Consider the following 19,966-nt stretch of genomic DNA (forward strand, 5'->3'; position numbering starts at 1 on the left):
CTAGGTTACTGCTTCCCAAACCGGCCCACTGCTTTGATTAGCAATATTGCTGGGGTGTTACCACAACGGTCTTCTGAGCAGAGCATGGTCACACGGTCTCTACCTGTGCCAAGGAAACAAGTCTTTGTGAACATTACCTGGAGGCCCACGCGGATTCTTTTGGTTAAAGCACCCTCTGGGAATGAAGCCTGGACAAGGGGCACAGTAGTGCTGCTCAGAATCCCGCCTTCAGGGCCAATCTGGTTGCTTTCCTGCTTAATCCGTGAAACCACAGCGAAATACTGGGGGAAGTCCTTTGTGATGATCCTGCAGATACGCTTTTTCCCTAGCTCCTCTGGGCTGTCAAGTTCTGCAAGGACAAATGAATGAAAAAGCTGTGAGAAGTCAATCTACACAATACCTGGAGATAAAATGAAGTGTAATTTCAAGAGATAATACTACTTATATCCAGTGGTCTAAACAGTTTCTATGATTGAAAGGAAGTGATAGTGACCTTAACAATACGAAGCTTTGTAAAGCCAGTATCAAGCTATTCATATATAATATTTATAGGAAAATATTTCTATGAAAGAGGAACACATATATTCAAAAACTGGCATTTACCTCATCTGAACAGAGCTCTACTCTGTAAGAAGAGATACCTCATTCTGTGATTATTTACAATAATCTGCCCTCAGCTGCCAAAGTAGGAATGAATCAGAAGAAAGTCAGGCCTCATAAGAAAGTGAATAAAGACTAAAATATGTCTAAAAGGCTCTAACACTTTATTTGAAAGCCTCTTTTAAAAGATGTTTAAATTACCCAAATGATTAATGTCATCAACACCAATTTCTGTCTGCCCACAGATAACCCTCATGCATCAATCCGCCTATCCACAATGGACATATCTTCTTTCCTCCTGTGCACTGCCAAACTGACTTCTTCCTGTCTGTCCTCACTCTGGAAAAGGATTTACATTTGTCTAGCCCTGCTGTCCAATAGTGTGACTCACTTTTCTTTGTACATCACGTCGAAAGGTCGAAGTCCAGCTGATCTGGTTGTGGAAATGGCTTTGCCCTGCCACCCCTGTCCGAGCCACCTCTTAGCCATCTCCCTGTCACCCGCCCCTCCTTACTACAATTCGTTCCCTACAGGGCAGCCAGATGGGTCTTCTTTGAAAAGCCGGATCTGATGCATAATGTTGGCAGGTTTAATTTAAATAAATGGTTTTTTAAATCATATGAAATAAATATTCAAGACTAGTCAAGAGTATTTTGGAAAAATAGGCTTGTGAGGAAGAATTTACTTTATAAGATTTTAATAGTTATCTAGAAGTATCAAAATAAAATTTATATGGAGAGACATATAAGAATATATATAACATTAGATAAATAGCTGAGCGGGATAAAAACACAGAGCAAGAAATAGATTTAAATTTATATATGTATACACACATATGTGGTATATATATAAATGCATATATATCAACTTTTATGTATTATATGTTATATATTTAAATGAATATATTTAAATCAAAGTCAGATATTTAAACTTCAAATCAGTGGGGGAAAGATGGCTGATTTAAGATGGTGCTGACATAATTGAAAATCCGTTTGGCAGAACAGAGATAATTCACTATATTTTATCACATATAAATATAAATTCCAGCTGGATGAGAGACTTAACTACTTAAAAAAATTAAAATATTACCATAAAACAATCAAGAGAATATGTCTCAGCCTTAGTTAGGAGAAATTTTTATATTTAAAACTGGAAACCCAGAAGCCTAAAAGATAGTTTTGGCTATAAAAATGCAAAGTTTTCTATGGCAAAAATAGTAAGCTTAAAAGACAAAAGGAAAGGTAATAGTCACACATGGCAAATAATGGATTGATATGCTCAGTATCAATGGCAGCTACAAGTTGAGAAGAAGATGACAGACAAGCCAATTGAAAACAGCAAAATATTATAAGTAGGCAAGTCACAGAAGCTGAAAACTGGTCAGAAAAACACATATTAAAATGTTCAAACTTGATAATTTACATGGAAATACTTATTTAAACATGATACGAAATAAATATTTGAGACTAGCCAAGACTATTTTGGAAAAGTAGATTTGTGAGGGAGAATTTCTCCTACAAAAATTTAAAACTTATCTAGATGTATTATAATAAAACAGTTATATGGAGACCTCGCTCTCCAGCCACACCTTGCAGGGAGTGGGGGTTGGGTGGGAGAGGTTATTTCAATACGATGATCCCCAACAGCAAACACCTCTCTGAGAAGGTGGCAGCAGGGGTGAGATGCGAGGGTGCCAGGCAGGTAATGACTGACTAGTATAAAGCACAGAAAGTGAGCACAGAAGCAAGATGCACAAAAAAAAAAAAAAAAAAAAATGCAGAGTCTGCTCCTTTTTAGGGAAAACTCTAATCTGTGCATCTGTATACTTTTATAAGAGAAATCTGTAGAAGAAACATTCTGGTATTAGCACTGGTCACTTCCGAGGCCTGGGAGATGGGGTTGAAGGTGAGGAGCTAAGAAGGGGGTGGGGGAGTACCTTTGGGTTCACATAGCTGGGAAGGTCTTGTTACAAAATAAAGGGGAAAGTCCCAAACTTCAGGGAGAGGTGTTGGTTTTGTCTTTGTTGTTACTCACATAAGCCTCTGTTCATACCTCTGACACATACAGAACAGGTCCTACCATTTTTTAACTATGAACATGTCTGCCTCCTTCATCAGATACACAGGGCTGAGATCACAGCTTATTCTGAATAGAAATTTATAGAAAGGGAAGATGAATAGTTAGGTAATTGGATCAGTGACATCTTCTCATTTTACAGATTACCCACCAAACTCTGAGGTGGGAACACCAAATTGTCAAATAGGAGACAGATAGGGTTCCACTCAGATCACAAATGGAATAGAATTTGGTCCGTTTGGGTTCCTAACCATCTGCTTCTCCTCTGCTCCATCCAAATCTAAATATTGAGTTTTTAGTGAAAGAAAATAAAAGAAAACAAAGGCAAATAATTTTTTAAAAAAAAGGTTAATATAGAAAAACAGGAAGGAACCAAAGAGCTCGCTCAGGAAAATATTCTTGGGTGGGGTGGGGGGGGGCATTCAGCTATTCAGCAATTGACAAAACTGGATGGATAAGTTTTCCATCCGGAGAGGATATATTTCCCTTCCCATGATTTGGCTTCTTTTTGAAAGTCTGAATTCCCAGAGTTCATAATTCATGTGGCAACTGAGAAATTCTGATGATTAGTTTCAGTTGCTGTGCATCCGATCAGCTGCAGCTAAGCAGACATTGTTCACCTTGGTCTCAAACTTGTGATTGTGTTCTTCAGAAATAGCCTGGGACTCCACACAGTGCGAGCAATAAAAGAAGACCCCACTGTGAAATTACATCCTTCAAACAAGAAAGATTTCCTGACTCCACATGTAACAAGCTGTGTATCCTTTGAGTATGAAGCTTACTCAAGATCAAGCTGGACATACCAGAGGCAGTGAGGAACCTTTTGGGGGACTCGGGGCAACATGCATTCTTAGCTGTGTGTGTGTGTGTGTGTGTGTGTGTGTGTGTGTGTGTGTTGCAGGTATGTGCATGCACATTTGTGAGGAGTTAAGGGAGAGACAGCTGTATCACCCCTGGAAACTATAATAGCAATGGACTGGGAAGAATGGCCACTTTATGTAGCAGAGGCAGCCAGGCCACACTCTGCCATATTGCCTTTGATAAAGAACAAAAGCCACCCCAAATATAAAGTGAGTGTGTCCATCTCAGATGCAGCCGATGAGCAGTAAATGGAAAAGCTCAGGTTCTTACTCCACACTCGACTTATAACATCTTTTAGGATTTGCCAGTGGTTCAGGAACACTCTGTGTTGTACCCACTCTGAAATTGACCCAATTTTCCCGTCATCATTAAAACTTGCATAATTATTGACCTCCACTGTTGTATTTAAAAATTTTTTTAACGTTTTATTTATTTTTGAGACAGAGACAGAGACAGAGCCTGAATGGGGGAGGGTCAGAGAGAGAGGGGGAGACACAGAATCTGAAACAGGCTCCAGGCTCTGAGCTGTCAGCATAGAGCCTGACGTGGGGCTCGAACTCACAGACCATGAGATCATAACCTGAGCTGAAGTCGGAAGCTTAACTGACTGAGCCACCCAGGCTCCCCTTTAACAGGTATTTTTAAGATAAGCCTCGGGGTGCTTACGTGGCTCAGTCAGCTGAGCTTCCGACTTTGGCTCAGGTCATGATCTTGTGGTTTGTGAGTTTGAGCCCTGCATTGGGTTCTCTGTCATCAGCACAGAGGCTGGGTTCTCTGTCCCCCCCACTCTCTCTCTCTCTCTCTCAAAAATAAATAAATATTAAAAAATATATAAGCCTCACCCCAAAGAAACTACTGTGCAAATTTTGGACATCAGAATCCCCATGCACCATTCCTTAAACAGGATCATATACACATACTGCCCTCCTGAATTACTCAGATTCCCAGGCCTCTGCATGATGAAATAGAGAAAAGATATCGTTCCTTTTGAACTTTTTTTTCTGAGAATAAAAGTCAATACAAAGGTGAAGACTACAAAAAATATTTAAATACTGGTTTATAAAAAGAAGCATAATCTCTAAGAGCTACAGTTGAAGGCTAGGCTATTACATGTTGGGATAGCTGCATGAGTTAGACAATAAATGATGTGCACAGTGGGTAAACATGAAGAGACAAGAGGAGGAAGTGAAAAACAGTAATATTACTATGTAATTCATATGGCCTGAAAATCGATCACAAAATCTTATTGGTCATCATATAGGACAAAGGTTAAATAAATTATGATAGATTCATACTATGGAATACAGTGCAGTATTAAAAAGAATGGGCTAGAAGTATATGTTTTAATGTGTATATCTCCAAGCCATATTAAATGGAAAAGCCACCAAAAAATGTGATAACAATCAACTAATCACATCTTTACATGTTGATATATAAATTCATATAATTTACATAAAATTTAGGGGACAGGGAAAGAGAAAAGGAAAATTATAATATATATAATAATGAGTGTATGCTTGTGTATTATTACATCGTAATAATACTAATACTAGTATTAAATAATAAAATGATATAATCAATAATATAACAGATTATTAAAATTTTAATGTGGATTCAACTCAAACACATTTTCTCTATTTCTTGCTTTTAAAAAAGGAGACTGAAACACAGTAATGAAATGATCTTAGCTGACTCGAGAGGCCTGAAAGAGGAAGGAAGTTGTCGACACACAGCAGCTGGGAAGCCCTGACTTGTGGCCATATTGTCCATCATAAGCACCTGATCACGAGGCTTTTTATTCTATTTATAGTTTTGATAAACTGTTAATGTATATGAAAACTAGATTTTCTTTTCATAAAATGTGAAGTAACCACAGTAAAATTACGTTAAATTAAATGACGTTTGATGTTGAGGCTTGGCCCATGGCAGGTATTCAACTAGTATCCACTGAACAAAGACATCACTGGGAATTAATAGAGACTCACACTTTTCATACCAAATAACTGCATAATTCTGTAAGTCTTCCTTTAAGGGGTGCCTGGGGGGCTCAGTCGGTTGAGCATCCAACTCTTTTAATTTCTGCTCAGGTCATGATCTCATGGTTTGTGGGATCGAGCCCTGCATCAGGCTCTGCACTGACAGCATGGAGCCTGCTTGGGATTCTCTCTCTCCCTCTCTCTCTGACCCTCCCCCACTTGAACACACAAACACACACTCTCTCTCTTTTTCAAAATTAAACAAAAAATCTTGCTTTAAAATATATATAGTTTAGTAGACTGATTATTGTTTGTTCTTTTAATAATTTTTTAAAAAATTGTATGAGGAAAAGTGGATCTTGTCTTCCTACTCTTTAATCCACAGTAAATTTTATTATGTCCATGTGTTTATAAGAGAAATTACCATTTACTTAATGGACGTTTATCCAAAGGGCATTGAAAACTTATGAGAATATCAAACTCTTCTGAAACGTTCTGTGTTGCAAACTAAAAAAGTATGTCAGAAAAGTCACATTTCCAGGCAAATAGCAGTAAAGTCTAATTACGTATATATGAATAATGTCAATATTCTTTCCAGGACTGAATATACTTGTACTCAGATTTCTTTTTCTTTTGAGACAGAGAGAGAAAGAATGCAAGCAGGGGGGCAGGGCAGAAGGAAAGAGAATCTTAAGAAAGTGCCGTGTGCCATGCTCAGTGTGGGGCCCAACACAGGGGTTGATCCCACAACCCTGGGATCATGACCTGAGCTGAAATCAAAAGTTGGATGCTCAACTGATTGAACCACCCAGACACACCTGTATTCAGATTTTAAAATGGTCTATTATTAGGTTAGAGAAGCAGGAATATAGAACCAAGAATCTTTGCTATGCTCCTATCCTTTCCATAGATAAAACCAAGAAAATAACCTACAGATATGATGCTTGTGTCCTATTCATACCCACAGAAAACCCAGCTTGTGTGTGCTCCAATCTGGCAAGATCATAAGATCTTGCAAGATCTGGCAAGATCACCAGAGCTATCTATTAAAAGCACAGATTCCTAGGTTTCTCTCCTGGAAATTCTGACTTCGTAGGCCAGGAGTGGAACCTGAAAAGCTGTTTTTCACAGTAAATTCAGGTGACTTTATGACTTGACATGTCTGGGAAGCAAAGTCTTAGACTTCACCCTAAGTCTGTCCCTAAAGACTCAGAACCCAAATTGTGAAAAACATGACAATAGGATCTTATGAAAAACATTGCATGGATGGTTCAATATGAGAAGAGGAGCTTATGAGGCAATAATATCCATTACTGTTTTTTTTTTTTAAGTTTATTTATTTGAGAGAGAGAGAGAGAAAGAGAGAGAGACAATGGGGGAGGAGCAGAGAGAGAGACAATCGCAAGCAGGCTTTGAGTCGTCAGCGCAGAGCCCAATGTGGGACTTGAACCCACAAACTGTGAGATCATGACCTGAGCTGAAATCAAGAGTCAGACGCTTAACCCACTGAGTCACCCAGGTGCCCCTATCCATTAGTTTTAAATGGCTTAAAAAAATTTACTAAACCACTCCATACCTATAGAATTAAAGGAGAAAATGACATAAAAATAAAGAGCTTCTTACCTTTCAGGGTGATTGATAGACTATGAAAAGACCCTAAAACCCCCTCTCTTTCTCTGTTTAATCTGTTACTAGTAAAGTTTTCTCTCTCTCTCTCTCTCTCTCTCTCTCTCTCTCTCTCTCTCTCTCTCTCACACACACACACACACACACACACACACACACATGATTAAGGGAAAAGAAAGAGATGAGTTCTGAAACAGGTAGGCTTGGTCAGGAGGAATGTTACAATTTACACTCACTGAATGTCTACTTTCTGGCAAGTCAGTTACTATTTGTCCCACAAAGCATTTGGTAAAGAGGGTGTGTGAAGTTCAAAGAGAATAAGTGACCTGTCCAAAGTGACCTGTCTGCTTTAGAGCTTAGAACCTAGGTCTAGGAACAGGGTCAGGGAGAAGGGATGAAGTCACACAGACATGGACTTCAACCATGATTTAACACAATGTATTTGCAGATTACCTGGCACAGGGGTGGTAGTTGATAAATGGATGAGTAATGGACAGATATGCAGATACCCTGGTCCAGAAGGTGATGTCCCTTCTTGTTGGCTTGCTCTATGAGCAGAAAGCTCTGATTACAGTGGCACTTTCTGCTGTGCAATAAATGGAAACTAATGTTCTACAGTTTTCTTACTTCACTGATTAATGATAAATTTCTCAAGCACCTTGTAACTCAGTTTCTTTATTTGTAAAAGGTGGGACAGCTTTCTCTGTAACTGAGATTTTGCAACAGAGCAAGAAGAATCAAAAAATGCTTTGTGAATATAAATGGTTACGGAGATTATCATACAATGAAGCATAAATAACAGGAGTGAAATCATGTTCCCACTAAATGGGTTAATCTTAAAGATTTCAAATGATCATCCTTGGTTAGTTTTGCCTCATTCTTACATGCACATGATTAAATATCTAGATAACTTGGTCAGATGGGACCATGATTCTTTTTCCTACACCAAATTTGTTTTCTGAAAGCTGTTTGTGAGTGTGGGGTCAGGTTTGACTGTGAATAGTCTATAGAAGGAATACAACCTCAAGTTTTCACAAAGGATGATTTCTGTACCTAGAGTTTAATTTTTAGTCAGGTGAATATTCTGCTCAGCATGATCCTCTAAGAAAGGAGAATTTGATATGAGGTGTGGGGGAAAACTGAGGCCTACAATGTTAGATTTCAAAAGGGCAAGCTAGCCAGGATGGTTCTCTGGGAAGTCACTGGAGACAGTTGCCTTGGGCTCAAATCTAACTCTCCAACCAGTGAGCTTGGACTTTGGATAAGTTCCTGAACTCTGAGCCTTAATGTTCCTTGTCTATAAGATCAGGATAAGAAAAGCGTCCTCTGGGGTAGATATGACAAATAAATGATATAAAGCCACCAGCATAGTTCTGTTCATGTAATAATTCAAGCTACTTATTCTTTCCAAGGTCATACAGCTTTGGAGTAGAGGAGAAACAGAAAACCAATCTGTGGCAGATCTAAGGTTGGATTAAACAACAACAACAACAACAACAACAACAACAACAACAACAAGAGCAACAACACATTATGTCTATATCTCTATGGTGTATGAATCTTAATTGCTGTCATTTTATTTTCATTCCAGATTTCAAAATAAGGTTTCATTAATTACAAAGTATTAAAAATAAGAATTTATAAATAAATTGGGAGAAATGAAGGAAATAAAAGACAAGTCTGTAACATTCAGCTCTGGCTATAGAATATGTGGAACACCAGGGCACTTGTAATATATTCAGTCAAATATTTCAGGAAATCATAGACGTTCATCTCCTCGGAATTCAAATTCAGCTTCATCTGAATATGCAACTTTTGTAATAAGTCTGTCCAAGAAGTTGCAGGAAAAAAAAACCCCAAATGATACAACTTGATCCTTCTTCCTCAATGTAAACATAATAGAAACCTCTCCAATTTTGTCCAACTTTTATTTTGAAATAATTATAAATTCATGGGAAATTGCAAAGATTACAGAGAGGTCCCATGTACAGGTACAATTTTAGAAATTTAACTCCTATTCTTATTCATTTCCAGTATGCACTTTATATCTGTCTCGATCAGCATTATTTTACATCTTTGTGCAAGGTAAGGATCTTCTTTGTTATTCAGATTTGTACAATGCATTGAGAGCTAATGATGACTGTCTAGAAACAATGAATTATCTATTTGTTTCCCCTCCGGTTTTAGCAATCCATACAATTTCTGACAATTATATTTTAAAATTATTTTTTGAAAACTAATTTCTAATCATTTTGTGCCCTTTCCCTCCCATGCAGACCACCTCTCCTCATTTGGTTGTGGCACCCCTTCCTTTAGAAAGCTGCTTTCTCTCTTGGGTATAGGTCACTGAATTATTAAGGAAATGTATCATCAAGAGTGGGGACATAGGCTTGGATACAAAGCATTTATTTTTCCATTCATTCAACAAGTTATGGTGTGGTGACAATACTGTGCCAAGAGCTGCTACATGCACTGGGAATATGGCTGTCAACAAGTCAAGCCAAGTCCCTGTCCACAGGGACTTTATCGTACATCATGGAAGATAGCAAAGTTCAAAGTTGCTTGTTATGGAAGAAGACAGGCCAGATGTTGTGGACATATTTACCAGGTGGATCTAACTTAGTCTGGGGTTTAGGGAAGGCTTTCTGGAAGAGAAGTTAGGGAGTGTTTGCTCATGCTGGAATAATCATTATAAGGGTTTCCTCCAGGATTGCAGAAACTTTATATTCTATGCATTGGCTTCTCTATGTATTTTTTCCAGGAAAATGTTCTTCCACATTTGCTTAGTTTTCCACTTATGTAAATAAAAAGGCATGGCTTTCAGGCAATTAGCTCCATTATGGCACTTTCTTCAACCCTTTGTTTAAACCATTACTACGATATGAAGGCAAAAAACAAATAATATAATCCCATGTTCAAAATCAGGATCATATATAATTCTTTAAAGCTGAACACCATAAATCAGTAACCCAGCATGTGCAGCAGATACAGAAGCACAACGAACTCCAAGGGCCCTAGACCTGCTGTGTCTGGCACCCTGGCCTCCATTCTCATCTGCACTAAAGGTCATAAAAGCTTGCACCCAATCTCTCAGCCTTGCTTCCCTGTCCTTAGAGGGCCAAGAGTCCCATTCTGTCTGACAAGTGGGTCAGGGTGTCTGACATCATTATTTTGACCTACTAATGTTTTATAAAAAGATGTAAATGCTGGCAAATCCATTTACACAGGCACATATAAGGCTCGCTGTGGTTAATGTTTATTTGGCTTGGTCCCATTCTCATTTCCCAGCTAGTTGGTTTGGGGTAGCTGTTCTATTTCCCTTCCTTTTGCACTATGGTAGGTATCAAGCAACTGATTTAAAATGAGTTTTATGGCAACAAGCTGAAGGGTTTAACTGATAGTATTTGGTATGCTTTTTGTTTTTTGACACCCTAACATAATCTTCATTTGGTTAAGTTGTTTTTACTTTTTCCTCCAGAATTTTTCAAAATTGTTAACAGATTTGTCCAGCAGATGGTGCTGTGTACAACATAAAGCTACATGTTCCACTTCTCAGCACTGGACGCTTCTACAATCTAACTTGATGCTTTAAGATTATGCTTTGTCTCATGCCTGATGAATTAAAAATGAGTTCATTTGAAATGAACCAAAGTAGCAATTTTTAACTGAAACATCTGCCTCTGTAATTATTGTTCGTATAGTTAGATAACAAAATTATGGAAAATAGTTTTCTGTTACTTGACATTATAGTTATCAATTTCTCTTTCCTGCTTCAACTTACAGAAAAATAGCATAATTATTTTATCTAAAATGCATTATTTTAAACTTTCACTTGGTCTCATGGGAAAACAATGACAACAGGAAGGAAACATTTTCCTGGCATGATGGCATTGTTTGGAGAGCTTGAGCAAAACTTTGGTCCAACACAGTGGTTGGGATTTTAAAATAATAGCATAATTCCTATATGTTCAAAGCATCTTGTGATGCTTAGGTAGCAATGATTTTGATTTTAAAACCTAATAAATGTGTCTCTCCAAATCTATACATTGTCCAGAGAAGCACCGTCTAAAAGAAATATAATGCAAACCACATTTGGAACTTTAAATTTCTTTATAGCCACCCTGGAAAATTAAAAAGGAACAGGTAAAATTAATTTTAATGGTATCTTTTTTTTAAAAGTAGGCTCCACGCCCAACACAGAAGCCCAACATGGGGCTTGAACTCACAACCCTGAGATCAAGACCTAGGCTGAGAACAAGAGTCAGACACTTAAGCAACTAAGCCACCCAGGTGCCCCAATTTTAATAATATCTTTTATTTAGCCCAGTATATCCAAAACATTACCATTCCAACATGTAGCCAATGTAAAAAATATTAATGAGATATCGATTGGGGGGTTGCTCTGCACATCTGGTGTAGTTTACATTCACAGTACATCTCAATGTGCACTGGCCCCATTTCAAGTGCCCTGTAGCCACGTGTAACTAGTGGCAACCTTAGTGTCAGTGCCACACTAGAGCATTTCTCCAGCTCTTCAATTTTAAGACCTCCAAGGAGGAAGGATTCTTCTACTAGTGAATCCTCTCAGGTCCAGCAAAACCATAAACCGCAAAACACCCTTTGGGGTCTGACTTTAGAGGCAGAATTTTAAACATGTTTAATTGAACTTTGTGAGTTTAACTAAAGATTTTAAACAAACTTACAAAGTAGATTCAACTTGGTTCACTTTAAAGATGATGTTTTTGGGGGGAGCAGAATGAATTTATTTTGTGTTTTCCAGTATCTTTTTCTCAGCAGAGAATTGACAAGTGCTAGGACAAGATCTGGGTCCACCTCCAAAGAGGAAAGTCACTTCTGCCACATGATATCTTATTGGTAACAGCAGGTTCTTCACACCCAGACCAACTGTCCTCTGTCATTCTAGCCTCTTACTTCAGTAGAGCTCTGCTAACACACCTGCTTCATTAGCATAATCATTGATGCTTGTGTCTCCAGGCTCCTAGTGGCAGAAATAAATCCTAATTCTACCACATTTTGCAATGACAGTTTTTCTTGAATCCACACCATATCCTTTTGAGTCATATAAGAGCTAAGATGGTACCTTGATGAGTAATGCAAGACTTAAATAGCAGCTAACATTTAAGTAACATTTTTGTTTCACGCAAAACACTTTCATAGGCATCCTTCATTTCAGAATACAGAAAGGCAAAGGGGTATTATAGAAAAACAAGTAAATTTGGGGTCAGAAGCCTGGACTTTAGAAGTCTAGATCTAGATCTATTTTCCTACCATTGCCTGACTGTGTAGTGGTGATGGAGAGAATGTCACCTTCATCAGCCCTGACCAGGGCTTCAACTAGCCACGTGCAATTTGGAAAAGGGTGCCACTTAGGACAGACACCACCCTGCAGGTAAATGGCTTGGGAACATTAGTTAAGATTGTCTCTTTGTCCTGCATGCCAGTGTCAGAGCAGATGTCTTGGCAAGGGGAAGAGGCAAGATTTCAGTTCCTACTTGCTCTCCTGCACAACTGTACACGGCAGCCGTGACAAATACTAACATTGATTGAGTGGTTCTTATGCATCAGACCTTGGATTAAGAACTTTACGTATATTAGCTAGTCAGTTCCCCCTTAGCTCTCTATGAGGTATCCTCACTTTACAGATTTAAATGAAATTTTAGAAAGACTGAGTTCTTGGTTAGGATAACACAGCTAGGAAGTCAGCATGGGAATTGTGGGCTATGTGACGTCCACAGATCCTGATCCTAACCACCATATTACACTAGGAAAATTATCCTCCTCCTTACACTTGTCTTTCTTTGGAGCTATTCTAACTACTCCATTTGTGCACTTGGAAAGGCTTTGCAAGTTTTGAAATATTACAGAACCATATCTAATCCTTACAATTGCATGGTATAGTAAAAGTCAGTTATCAAAATATTGCCTAAGATGATTTTTAACATTTGGGTTTTAAGATTTTTCAGAGAATAAGGTGCAACAGGACTGGTTATAAAAATAGCATATAGATTAGTTACAGAGCAGCATTTATTTATGGAAAAGAGGGTAAAAAAGGAGACATTTATAATAAAACATGTAATACCAAGAGTCACTTGCCACGGATGACAGATAAGGCTTATTGTTATCAATTGGGGAAATTAATAAGTTAAAACAACAGGATGCTTTTTTCTTTTTCTTTAAGGAAGTCTTGAGTGATCTAGTCACTGGTTTATTTTCTGTACTATTGTTATGATGCTCATTAACAACTATCCAGGAATAAACAAAGGGGGGGTGGGGCAGAGGGAAGAAGGTAGAACACAACATGAAAACTTCTGTTCTGCGCTCATGCTTCTTTTCCTATGAGAACTTTGAATAGCTGGACCTTAGGGAAATAGAAGTGTTGGATTTTTTTTTTTTAAGAGATAGGATGATTTTGATTTTTGTCTGTTTTTAGAAGGGGGATGTTCCAGTATGAATGAAATGTCTTTGGGTACTAGAGAAGAGTGGTGATAAGTGGGGCTTAAGCTTGGTATGAAATCTGATTGAGTTTCAGCTATAAAATATGTATAGTACTTCCTTCATTATTGTTACTTTAAAACTTAATCCATGAAGAAAACCACTGTGCTTGGAGAATTTAGTCCTTATTTTTGCTGAAGTACCTCCAGTGCTAGATTCTTTAAGCCTAGAAGTATTTACGTTTTCTTTTAATTGCCTAAAATAGAACCAAAGTTTAACTGGTCTTTAAAAATGTAACAAAGAAACTCTATCTACTATTTCCAAGATAACACACAGAATCCAGGACAGAGGGCTAATATCATCATTTCTTGACATATGTCCTGAGTATGGAAGTTCGAGGGGCATAATTTCTAAGCAAAGATATGACTAATTCCAATTTAAAACTGGTTTAATAAAAACAAAATGAAGATAATTAGCATGAAACCATGGAAATCCATTCCATAAATAATCCTTAAAAATTGAAAAAAAATTGCGGGTGCCCCAAAAACTGGTGGCTCAGTCAGTTAAGTGTCTGACTCTTGGGTTCAGCTCAAGTCATGACCTCACAGTTCATGATTTCGAGCCCTGTGTCAGGGCCTCCTTGGGATCCTCTGTCTCTGTGCCTCCCCTGCTCTCTCTTTCTCTCTCTCAAAATAAATAAATAAACTTAAAAAAAAAAATCTAATTTTTTTTTCAAAAATTCTACCTGTGCCTGGTAGGATGGACATATTATAATCTATACTCAAAAATGAAGGAGACTATATTAGAATATTCAGTGTTTTTGCTAGAACTACAATGTCCAATGAGGTAGCGAGTGGCCACATGTGGCTATCTGAAATTAATTAAACAAAATTAAATATTACCTTCCTCAACTGTACGAGTCATATTTCAAGTACTCCGGAGTCACATGTGACTAGTGATTACTCTTGGACAGCCCATGTATAGAGTATTTCCATCATCATATAAATCATCATCTACTAGGCAGTACTGTTTTGGAATGTTCAGTATTCTTCCTAGAATAATGTTAATTTCTCAGAAATTTCCTCAAAGTAAATGCTCCTCTTTAATTTTCTTCTCCTGTAGATTAACATTAGTGACATTTGGGGTAGAAGAAATAGACCAATGAGAACTTTTCCTCCAGCTAGCTACATATTTTGAGAAGTTCCTCCTTCTGCCCCTTACCAGCAAGGGGGGAAAACCTAAATCAGAATTGTGCCTGACACTGGGGGTTCAAAGGTGATTAAGACATGTACCCTGCCTTCAAGAGGTTACAGTATCAAGGTAGTTATCTATAAAGAAAGAAAGAAAGAAAGAAAGAAAGAAAGAAAGAAAGAAAGAAAGAAAGAAAAAGAGAGAAAGAAAAGAAACTCCTTGTGTAGGAGATGTACACGTTAAAAACTAATAATCTACATTGGCATTTAAGAAATACTAGATACATGAAAATATTTACATACTTTATTTTCCTTAAAATAACCACCCTCTCTGGATAACCCATTTTTCTTATTCTCTCCATTTTTGAATCCTGAATCATCTATATTCTTTTACTATTTTCAAAATGCTAATTCAATTCATTCTCTTAAGATGTATTCTTTTTAAAATTTTTAATTGTGTTTCCTTATCAATTTCCTTAGAAGAGAATGACTAGGTAATAAAAATTAGAAATCATAATTACCACTGCATGTTCCTATCAGAAATTATTTGAAGTTATAGCTGATATATGATATAAATATCAGTATCATATGTAAACATTTAATATATGCTCATTTAAGATGATTATTCTCCTGAACCTTAAATCTAGAGGTTGGTAGGAATTTTCCTGTTTACATTTATTTTCTTCTCCACAGGGCACACATTTCTAAAATAAGTGGGATATGGTTAAATCTTTGAAAACAAGATAAAACCAGATTTCTAACCCAGCGCTGCTACTTAGTTTGGGTAATATTAGGTAAGTGACTTGACTTGTCTGAACTTCTGTTCCCTCATCTATAAAGGGTGATTAAAGGGGTACGTGGGTGGCTCAGTTGGTTAAGTGTCTGACTTCAGTTCAGATCATGATCTCAGGGTTCATGGGTTTGAGCCCTGTGTTGGGCTCTGTGCTGACAGCTCAGAGCCTGGAGCCTACTTCAGATTTTTGTGTCTCCCTCTCTCTCTGCCCCTCTCCTGCTTACACTCTGACTCTCTCTCTCTCTCAAAAATACACATTAAAAAAATAAAAAAATAACAAACAGTAAATAAATGTTAAAAGAAAAATTTTTTAAACGTGTGATTAAAACTACCTACTTTATAGTACTATACTTTTGTTTTAAATTTTCATATAGAAAGGAATTTACCACTCTCTCACAAATGCTAGAAACTCAACAATTAATAATTTCCTCCTACCCTGCTGTAAAAACATCTTTAAATTCTTGGTTGGCAGTGATGAACTGTGTCTTTTACAGAACCTTTGATAGGACAATTTTTTTCTATAGAATGAATAGTGACAACAGCTGATATTTATTGAGGACTTACTATGTGACAAAGGCTGTATTTCATAAGTGCTTCAGAGAATTATTTTTTCCCAGTAACAGCCCTATGAAGTAAGGAAGGTATCTCCATTTTGCAGAAGCCAAAGAGGCTCACAGGGACCAAAGAACTTGACCATGGTCATCCCTCAAACACCCGAGTCGTTCTAGCGCCTTTGTCGTCACTCTGAAACCAGAAGACTGTGCTGGGTGCATTCCAAAAGCCAGTGCATTAAATGCTAGGACAGCGAATTTTATGGCAGGTGAACTATATCTCCAATAAAGCTATTCTTTAAAACAATTGCTGAATTTGTAGTGATTAGGGAGTCAGTATAAACATTAGTCAGGCTCAGCCGGTTTAGCGTCTGACTGGCTCAGGTCATGATTTCACAGTTCATGAGTTTGAGACCCACATCAGGTTCTTCACTGACAGTGCAGAGCTTGCTTGGGATTCTCTCTCTCTCTCTCCCCCTCTCTCTCGCTAGCTTGCTCTAAATAAATAAATAAATAAACAAACTTAAAAAAATTAGAGTCTTTCTGTGATGCATTTGGCCTCTAATTGTTTTTCACCCCTTTAAAGGAAAACTCTGCATCAAGTACCTACTCTCAAAACAAGTCCATTCCCAATGTCTACTAAGAAAACCTGCTTTGTTCTAAGGGTCAGAGAGCTGAAGAAGGTGTGTATGGGAAGTGATACACTCAGCTATGTGCCCTACTAGGTCACAGAATACGACACAGACTCCAATAATTAGTCTTGCAACTTATTATTGCCCAACAGAAGTTAAAAATTCACGAAGAATGTTGACATAATCGGGGAGAAGATGGAGACACAAGAAAGGATCCAGAAATAATAACTCCAAAAGTAAAATGTGAACATATTTTCTTAAAAATGTCCTGCATGCTTTGCATACCTTCCACTATTATTTCCCCTCCTCCTGACACATTTTTAATTTAGAAAACTTTCTCAGGTTTTGGAAAGATTAATATATCTCATTGAAGATGGAAAGAATCATCAAGTGGTATTTGTACATTAGTGTTATGAAAACAAAAGGCTGTTGGATTGACTGGAACTTCATGCCTTGCATACAGATAAGAGCACTAAACACTGAGGAACCGGACCCCAAGCTCAGGATGCAGACATGTGAATTTCAGGTGCAGTTAACTCTGGTGTAGTCATGCCTTTGATTTCTACCTGCAGACATTGACAGAAACCAGGACTTGTCACCATTACCTTCATCCATGCCATTGAGTAATTCGGTTAAATCTTCATTTTTACTGTCAAACTGATGCTCCTTCCATGTTTCACCATTTTCACTTCGAAGAACAATGAGTTCTCTCTCCTTTCCTCTCATGGACCCAAAGTGAGGGATTTCCACTATGACAGGGCTGGAAAAGAAATCCACATTATTTTGGTATCAAAATGAAATATGTTTATAGTATCATACTTAAAAAAAAAGTTTCATTAACAGTATTCATTTGAAAATCAGAGGTGCCACTAAGGTTGGGAATGATTTCAAAGCTGCAGAATCATTTGCTAATAAATAATATATCAGAAGCCTGATAACATGCCATCATTCATTCATTCACAAACAATTCATAAGGGCCTATCATATGTTAGGCATTTGATTTAATATGGGAGAAAATATTCAGCACATATAAACAGGAATTTTGAATCAAGGAATTGAAAGATTAAAACAGACCATAAGGAAGTTGGTCCATTTTTAAAAACACAATAGGTATATCATATTATACAAAAAGCTAATGATTTAAAAGGACACAGTCATTTCTTTGAAAAAGAAATTCTATAGATTTCCTATTTTGAAAGATCACAGGTGTTTGTCCCTTCTCAAGCAAACAGTCGACATAACAATTCACTCCCTCCAACAGTGACTTTCCATGACTTTTAATGGCCTGTATGGTTAAGGCAGTTTTCTCTGGTGTTTAATTTGTGAGATGGTCGCGGGCAGCTTAATTTCCTAACACTATAATAACCTGCACAGAAATATTTAAACTTTCTGAAAAAGCACTTATTGGTTTGAAATTGTAATCTAATGATATATTAAATTTTGACAGTGTCCTTTTGCAGAAGAATGCATAAGAATGGCTGCAAATTGAAGACAGCCAATCAAGCACAGGAATCATTTTGTTAAATTTTAAAACAGGATAAATGGCTAAAAAGGATGAATGGAAGTAAGCAGACCACAATCACACACAGTTTATGTAGTTGGATTGTGCAGCTTTATTTTATGACATTTAGTAGACAGTATCATTATTCTCCTACAGAGGTTGTATGTAACCTCACCTCTTACCCTACACGTTTATGTGCATGTCACAACAGAAGATACGGGTTCAGATAGGTAAGAGCATAAAAAGGGCTAGTTGTTGTAATGATCCAATAACATGAATATGTATGAACATTTTATTTATCACAAAAGCATTCTCTTAAAATAGGATGATAAATATGATCATTTTACTTTTGACAAAATAATTAGAATTAATTCAAATTAAGGATTTCAACATTTTTTAATAATGCCTTTATTTTTTGGTAGATAAAAACAAAATCAACTACTCCTAAGAGTGTTAATAATTTCAAGAGTTAAGATATTTACCATAGTTTTTAACCACATCTGATTTGACTTTTGTTTTTTTTGAGAACTAGATACAATCTTTGCAGGTTAATGTATCAGATACTGTCTCTGTAAATATTTGAGGAATGTGGCTTTGTGTAGGACATTGAACAACACTGGAGAGAAGGTATGAACCAGGGCCTCTGACCAAGGTGAAAGCCAAGCATAAGTTTTCATAACAGGTTTCTTCATGCAGACTGCCAAGGCAAATCCCCCAACCAGACAGACAAGCAAACAAACAACAGATACCAACACATTTCAGCTTCAACAAAACAAAACAAGATGATTTAATAACTGTAGTAGAACATTCTATCTGCTGCCTATTTGGCTTTCTTTAAATATCTTCTAGCCCCAACATTTATCAAAATCAGTTTACTTATTGAGGACTTTTCTTTCTCAAAGACCATGAAGATTACTTAGTATGCATAAGTATGTACTTTGAAGAAAATGTAACTCTAGATACACACACACACACACACACACACACACATATATATATATATATATATATATATATACACACACATATATATATTCACACACATATATATCATTTACAGCAAATGTTGATTCAAAGGCTGCAAATACTTTCTCTTACACTGGGTTAAAATTAGATTGTCAGTCTGTCTTAAAAACTACCATATTCAGTTGAAACATTTCAAATTAAAGAAAGGTTTACAAAAGCACAAAGTTACCAAGCAGAATGCTTGCAGGAAATTCCACATGCTGGAGAAGCACAAGATAGGTAGCGATGCTACATTAAGTCAAGCCACTATGATTTTTGTTTCTTTCAGTGACACACATCAACTGAAAGCATTAAAAACTGAAAAAATAAAAAGAAACTTAAGACAAGAATAAGACCATGGGTGTGACAGAAAAAAATTGAAAATGGAGAAAGAATTGTAGACATTCTGAATCTTGTCTATAAAGATCCTACCCAATAAATTTTGTTCCTTGAGGCCCAAGCTGCAGGATTCGGCTAACCAAACTCTCACCCTCATTTACAGGGGGAGGATTGGTAGGAAGATGCAGTTTACTGAATAACATCCATGCAGCAGGAAGAGAAACGAGAAGGGGAAATTGTGAACAAACTGTCCGTCACGACAGAGCCTGCCTGATTTGCACCCAAGTGCCACCTCAGGAAAAGAATTTATTTTTCCTTTTTGTAAAATATCATTATCACATTGGATTATGTCCCTACAAATTA

General features: G+C 37.1%; 1 protein-coding gene across 30 annotated transcripts in view; it reads right to left on the reverse strand.

The window, feature by feature from the left end:
* Positions 1-19,966, reverse strand: part of ANK3 (ankyrin 3) — a 342,851-nt gene that overhangs the window by 57,292 nt on the left and 265,593 nt on the right. For all 30 annotated transcript variants that reach the window (XM_058696391.1, XM_058696392.1, XM_058696389.1 and 27 more), the window contains 2 exons: positions 17,364-17,518; positions 138-349 (listed from right to left, as the gene is read on the reverse strand). In XM_058696391.1, coding sequence (XP_058552374.1) covers positions 138-349; positions 17,364-17,518 — 367 coding nt within the window. The remainder of the gene's footprint in view (positions 1-137; positions 350-17,363; positions 17,519-19,966) is intronic.

This window comes from Neofelis nebulosa, chromosome 13, assembly GCF_028018385.1.
Source record: "Neofelis nebulosa isolate mNeoNeb1 chromosome 13, mNeoNeb1.pri, whole genome shotgun sequence".
In the NCBI taxonomy this organism is placed as follows: domain Eukaryota; kingdom Metazoa; phylum Chordata; class Mammalia; order Carnivora; family Felidae; genus Neofelis; species Neofelis nebulosa.